This window comes from Melanaphis sacchari, unplaced genomic scaffold, assembly GCF_002803265.2.
Source record: "Melanaphis sacchari strain LSU unplaced genomic scaffold, SCAv2.0 Contig45_pilon_pilon, whole genome shotgun sequence".
Lineage (NCBI taxonomy): Eukaryota > Metazoa > Arthropoda > Insecta > Hemiptera > Aphididae > Melanaphis > Melanaphis sacchari.
The window spans coordinates 1,891,611-1,899,509 of NW_020271303.1; the positions used below are offsets into that span (position 1 = coordinate 1,891,611).

The 7,899-nt window shown below is 28.7% G+C and overlaps 1 protein-coding gene across 1 annotated transcript; it reads right to left on the reverse strand.

Annotated features, from left to right (window-relative positions):
- Positions 1-4,761: 4,761 nt before the first annotated feature.
- LOC112598135 (isocitrate dehydrogenase [NAD] subunit gamma, mitochondrial) lies at positions 4,762-6,493 on the reverse strand. The gene is made up of 2 exons (XM_025344495.1): positions 6,200-6,493; positions 4,762-6,012 (listed from the first exon to the last, which is right to left on the reverse strand). Exons 1-2 carry the CDS (start codon positions 6,334-6,336, stop codon positions 4,989-4,991), a joined length of 1,161 nt encoding a protein of 386 aa, XP_025200280.1. The 5' UTR covers positions 6,337-6,493; the 3' UTR covers positions 4,762-4,988.
- Positions 6,494-7,899: the final 1,406 nt, after the last annotated feature.

Here is a 7,899-nt window from a genome sequence, read left to right on the forward strand (position 1 = left end):
ATATATATATCTCACTCCTCCCCGACCAGTATTAATAAATAATAATTCGATACGGTATTTATTGTCTACCATATAATATTGATGTATGTAACGATATATTATGGAACTAAGAGGAATTTTACGCGCACATTTTTCAATAAACGATTATAATAATATATTGATTTTTATTGTTTTCTCGTTATTGTCTGTTCGCGACGTGTGTGCATTTTTCTCGTCGACGAACGCCGCTTGCAAAAGACCGAAAATATATTATACCGCGTACGACACAATGATCGCTTCTCAGCACACCCTCTTTCGGCCTAATTTTCTTATCGGCAATATTGTTTTATTGAAATATTGCGCAATACGCCTATACCGACTGTGGACAATTATTCAAATGCCCGTAACATTGTAAGTCGTAAAATAGTTATTATGTATTACCTACATTTATTGACGAAGATGTCTGCGTCGACGAATCGTGGTGTATGATATAATATTATCGTTTTCGTTTGGACCATTAAATTATTTATAGCCAATATTTGTACATACATATATTATTATATTTTTGTTATAACGTACTCAGTGCCGACGATGTAGAATTATGTAAAATTTCGATCACAAATGATATGCTTAAATGTTTAATTCATACAATACTATTAATAACTGCGTAAGCATCTACACTCGAATACTCTCGAGAGTACCTACCTAATCGAATCGTTAGCATTATTATTTTAAATTGTACGCTAATTGCCCGTGTTGATAAACCTATGTCTTCTACGCGTAAATTATATTTTTTATCTCAGCTGTAATAATACATTTTTCAATTTCATATTGTTAAGAAATTTCTGATAATATCCCATGCGTATGTTTATTTTTATGTTTTAGTGATTTGTAACGATTAATTGTGAATCGGCTACATTTTTTTTTTTTTTTTTATTGACATTTTCCCATCGAAAACAATTAATTTAGATTTTTTCGTATAAAAATAAACCATATACACACAATAATTCAGTATGCTTTTTGTTCTTGATAACACGTTAATATTGGCATAAAAATACGAGTGTTGATAGTGAAAAATTGTATTTTATTTATGTTTGTATTATTATCATCATCATCATCATCATTATTATTATTATTATTATTATTATTATTATTATTATTATTATAGATTTGTTTTCCTTGTGGTTAACATATTTTTATATTAAGTTCCTGTGAGCCTGTCTAATTTATTAATAATTTTTAACAATGATCAATTTATATTAAATTGTATTTTTTTTAATATTAATATTATTATTACTTTTATTTACCTAATAAACCTGATACCGCGTTATTTTTGTGAAGATCTTTATAGAACTATGCGTCAGTTGTAAATTTGTTTTTAAAATTATTTTGTAGTATTTTTTTTTTTCTAATCTTTAAGAAGTTATACTGTGTAAGTCATCGGATTAAGACTGTGTAGATTTGATGTACCTACCTATTTAAAAGAATAGCAAAATTGACGGAGTTGTTAAATATATTATATTTGTAAATATTATAATTTTTTTTTTTTTTTATTATTATTATTGTTGCCTCGTATGCCATCCTTTCATGTCACCTGTATTTTAACCGCACCAAAATCTAATGGTACGATAAGGTTTTCATTGTTTCTGTCAAATGATAAGGATGAATATTCTAAGACATATTAATATAATAAATTTTATTTAGAAATAAAAATCAATCTTATATACGTAAAACAGATAATAAATATATGATGTATTAAATACAGATCAACAGCAGGCAATGTAGTCTGCACGACTGGTTTTAAAGGGTGGAGGGCAATAAGTTCAAAATATCTTAATCCAGCCCTGAATACAGCTATTATGGTCTACGTGCCGCGAACTGCGAAGACAGGATTTATACGATTAAGAGTATTAAGACCATCCGTATAAAATATGATGCGTATATCAATTATGATCTAGCTATATCAATAGCTAGATATCCTATCAAAATATTTCGACTATTTTATACGAACCGCAATTAAACAATAATAATATCTCAATATCGCCTGCAGCTTCAGTGATACGTACCGTATGTGGTATGTATACAGTGTCTGCGATATAAGGGATCGTGAGAATCGATAATCCACTTGAACAATGTTTTCACGTGTATCTCTTGAATATTTCATACGCATCTCAATGTATAATAAATTACACAATCGTAATGAGTTTCAAAACGTTTATTTCTATAGTTGATGTTGGATAAAATATCACCCCCCCCCCCCTCCTATGAAAACCATAAATATGCCACTGCTTTGTATAAGTGTACTATTATTTTAATAATATATATCATCCTCGGAAGGATAATATAATAGCTGGTTATCGAATCGGAAAGCCAAGCGTGGGTTTAATCCCCCACCCAAAGCATGCGGAAAGATGCTGCGATCGATCACCAAAGGAACTATTTAATTATATATATTATTTTTGTTAGCTATTTGTTTTGTTTATATATATATATATATGTACAATAAAATTAAAACCGTTATGAGGCGGATAATAATGTACGTAGAAAACCACAGTTTATAGCTCATATTTTTTTACATTTTATTATTGCCACATAATATAATATGTAATATACACTGCTCAGCTCAATGTACGTTGATTAGGTTATCTATGCAATACTTATAAGTCAATTCCGAATTTGTATATAATATGCATTTATGTTTCGAATATGCTCTAAATACTTTAAGAAATACGTAACAATATGCTTATATTTAATATTCGTATATTTATATTAGGTATTTTTTTTATTTTATTTTTTTTTGTTTATAATAATTACCATGATGAAATTATTTCATTTTTAAAAATCAATGAAACTTGGTGAGAAATGGGGTGGTTTGTTTATTATTTAATGCGATCGAATTTCTTAAAAAAAGTAGAAACAATGTTATACGACATTTAGGTATTTATTTCGGATCACAATCACGAAACAACGTTTTCAAGAGATTGTTGTAAGTCATTACGCTGCTGCTGTTAACAAGTCACGACAGATTTATTTACATACAAAATTTATGAAAATAAAAATGTAATTTACTAATTACAAATAATAGAAGAATTATTTATTATCGTATCAGAAAAACCGGTTGAAATTGATATTGGCGGCGCAAGTGATGAACGAGAATTAATGTGGTCTAATAGACCACAATATTACAGTAAAGTAATAGGTACCTATCAGATATTTTCTACAAAAAATGCTAATATCAAATTTCTTTAAATATGACTTCTTGTCTTTGTAAATTCGTGTCCTCATAATATAAATTTACATGCACTATACATTTGCATTCTCTGCTAAAAAAAAAAATCGTTGATATTTGAACTCCTGTTAAACTACATAATATACTCTTCGTATAAATATAAAAAATGCATACAAATTCGGACTAAAGTTATAATTAATCTATAAAACTAAAATAGATACTTGGTGAAATTTATGTTTTGTTTTCTTTAAATTTAATGTTCTATTGAATTTTGGTTATTGATTTGAAACTAATTTATTCCTATCGGTGGTAAACTATTGTGATTTGTGAATATATTTTAATCGATTATTTTTTCATACAATTTACTAATTGATCGAAATACGATAACGTCTACGTCGTGATGCATTCGGCTTAGCGACTAGCGAGACCCAAACAAAAATAGATAAGTTGAAATTTCCCAATTTTCAAGGGGATCTCTTATTTTCTTTTGAACTGTGGCCCCCGGAGTTCAAGATCCGGCACTGTGGCTAACACTGTATAACTAAAAGAAGTGTGTGGCATTAATAGACGAATTCCATTTCTAAAAAATTTCAAAAAGACACAAGGTGTAGTGCTCTGCTCGCATCAGTTACTTCTTCAACCGGCTTAACCTGTGGATTATATTGATACCAAGAGGCAATATGGTTATAGGTATAATAGAAAATATTCATAATTATTACCTTCGTTATTTTTGAAAAATATTTACAATATATTTAACCAGAAATAATTATACGTTTTATAAACAATCATAGGTTATACTGTTGTAGGTGGTGATAGCCGGAAACTGCAGTCAATTCTGATTTTTAAAAAAAATTTATAACTATTCAATTAATTAATTATTGAGATTATACAGATGTCACTTATTTAGCAATCGCTGGAAACATGTATAAAATATGCAAAATCTAAAGAACTTTAATTCCAGGATAGTAATCAATATTATTAAGACTTGAATAAATCCAGATCTAGGATGCATTTGTTTTTGACCTCTAACTAAATTACTGATTATGAAAAAATATGTTTCCTACAAATATATTCTAGTTTTGCATATGGTCAGTGACTAGAAAAATATTCAAAATTTAAACATAAAAACAATACAATAAGATTTAAATAATTACAACATTATGAAAAATGATTATTTTTACACTTTATAGCTTATAAGTAAGGTATACAATTATTGTGGCTTATACAATATCACATCGACGTTCAGCTTTTACTAGTTATATTTTTTATTATTTACATTTTTAAAACACCTTCAGCTTTTTATAACATTTCAATGTTATTTGATTATAATTTTAATAAACATATCACATTTAATTAAATAATAATGATACTGTAATTAATAAACTACAGTTTTTGTGTACTAATTAATTATTAATAATATTAAAAACAAAAAAAATCATTACATTTACAAGTATATCATCATTGATTTATTAAAATCAAAAATAAATATTGTACTATAACATCATAGACAATATAATATACAATATACATAATAAAATGCTCATAACACTCATGTATGCATCTACACTAATATAAATCTATTGTTTGATAGATTTAGTTAAATTAAATAATAAAAACACATCAATGAATTATGAATAACATATTATTTAATGACTCATGGGTTAGGTTAGAGAAAATTTGTGCATAGGATGTTGGATAAAAAAAGTATTTTCTCAGTATTTATCTTCAAAAACAATAATAATTTTAAATTTCTTGCATAATAGTATAATAAAAATAATTATTAAATTCTACCCGCAAGACTTTTTACATGTTTAATAACATTATGTACAACATCAGTACTTTTAGCAGTGCCATTTAAATCAGCTGTATGTACCATGTCTTCATTGAGAGTCTTAGATATAGCTGTTCTGATAATATCACAATGCACTTTGTGACCTAAGTGTTCTAACATATCAGCAGACGCACTTAACATTGCAACTGGATTCGCAGTATTGGTACCTGCAATAGATGAACCAGTGTTTCTGGTGCCTGGCTCAAAAACTGCATAATGATCACCATAGTTTCTTCCGGATATTAGGCCAGCACCACCAACAAGACCACAAATTACATTTGACACAATCGAACCATACAAGTTAGGCATAACCATCACGTCAAACTGATGTGGATTAGATACCAGCTGCATGCAACAGTTGTCAATAATCATGTGTTCAAATTTAATATCTGGGTAATTTAAGGACATATTTTTGCAAGTTTCCAAAAATAATCCATCTGATAATTTCATAATGTTAGCTTTGTGGATTGCTGTGACTTTAGAGCGACCATTGTTTTTGGCTAACTCGAATGCGTAACGAGCTAACCTTGTAGAATTTTCTTCAGTAATGACTTTCATGGATTCAACTACACCTTCGACACTTTCATGTTCTAACATTGCATATTCACCTTCAGTATTCTGCCGTATAACAATTACATTAACATTCTTGTGACGACTTGGTACGTTATTGTATGATTGTACATTTATAACATTCACAAATAAATCGAGTTCGTTACGAATGGCAACATTACGTGAAATGATAGCAGTATCGAGACTGCGTGTTTCAATGTTACCTTTAATGCACACACCATTTCTACGAATGGACATAATGGCGTATTGCAAATCATCATTATTATCACTTTGCGGATCGATCTGAATTGTCTCGAAATCGACTGGTACACCACCATGTAAAAAGACTTCTTTTACATAACTCATCAACTCTGGTCCAATACCTCCACCTGGCAACATAGTGACTGCATTTCTTCCTCCATATCTATAATTAAAAATAAATATATTACCAAAAGCAACAACCCTAAGAGTTGAATTTTAATTCAACAGTTTTAGATGTACCCCCTGTGGCCCCATTCCACAATGTCGTTCAAAAATAATGACTTTTAAACAGAAGTGTTCATACTACAATCATAAACATTAAGTAATACATGACTTGGCTAGGAAATTACCTGGCTCTGGGCAATCCGACTTGTTTTCGGGCCTGGGGATGCTTATGTTGAATATCAAAATTGACCGACGATAGCTGACGAATAGTATGTGAACTTGCTTTTTTAGGCAAGCTACACTTCGAAAAAATTGTCAACATATTGGGTATAACCGTAGATGCTCGACTTAAAAAAAAAAAAATGTGATAATATACAGCTACAATAATTCGTCTTTGAACACTCAAAAAAATAAAGTAAAATGAAACTTAGAGGTTTAAAATACGTTCGCACTTCTGTACAAGAATCCAGCTGTTTAGTGTTTTTCTAATTTTTTGATGATAACAGTGATCAACGTTTGTATCTCGTGATAAAAGAATAAACAAGCCATCACTCCGTCACGCATAGATCAACAACTCGTAACTGACAACAACCAATAGCCAATAGAAAGTGAATGTGTGAATGTCGTAGTAACTATCAACTAGTTAGGACTTGGGAATAAAAACAACAGGAAAAATACATAAGAAACGTAAACTGAAAAAAACCAAAATTGGACTCGATAAACTTGAAAAATACCAATCTCCATACATTAGTAGGTTATGCACTAAGTATAGCAATACTATCCAATAAATAAGCCAATATATTTTACAATCCGTCAAGTTTCAATACGAATTATTATGTTTATTATTATCGATAGATTTTAAATTTAAATTTAGCGAGATAAAGAATTGAGCATTAACAGTGTTTGACACATCCTAGAAATGCGAAAGATTATCGCAGACAGTTTTGTAGATATCTACTGCAAATCATTTGCAACAAAATGAGTAAAAATCCAGTTTTGTAAAATTTGCTACCAAAAAAAATGAATACAGAATAGTTTGATAATTAATGATTCATAGGTAATACCTATTTACCAAATTGTTAGATTTAAAGTTACTGATCAACGCATACCTAATGATCATTTTCGATGTACCTATTGACAAATATTTTACAATAAACAGGGTCTGTTCGACGAGATAAAAAAAACTTAGTTTTTTGCGTATCAATCTTGGATCTTGTTTTTACCTAATGGTTTTTTACTGAGGAAATCCATGTATTTGGATAAGACCTGTAGTAACGACAGTGATTTAATTTTGTCTTCTAACTTACCTAATGTTTGTACTAAGGGGTGACTATTGCCATAAAAGCGTGAAGTAAACAAAATATCAAATTACTATGTTATGTATGTAATCGGTTAAATTTTTAAAATTTTATTTCAATAAGTACAATTTTTATATTATAGTTACATGGGCACCACTTTAATACGTACCTATTAGATCTATTATAGTTAATTTAATTGATTATCTACTGCATTCATTCTATTGTGAGCTGGACTGCTTTATAAGTTTATAACGTTGTATTTAAAATGTATAACAATATAAGTTATGTATTTTATGTCTAAGTGTAGGTAGGTGTAAACATGTCGTTAAATATTATTTACAGTTAAAAAATTATATTTTCATTTAAATTCTTATCAATAATATTGTGATAGTAGGTAGTCTATAGTTGAGTAGCATGACCAATTATGAATAGCATATTATTTTACATTATACACTGTCAGATTATGTTTTATAATTAATTATAATTATGTATTCGGTACTCTGTTGAACCAGAATTTCTTAATAAATTCGAAAATGAATTCAAATTAATTTAATGTAATTTTTGATTTAATATGTATAATGTGTATA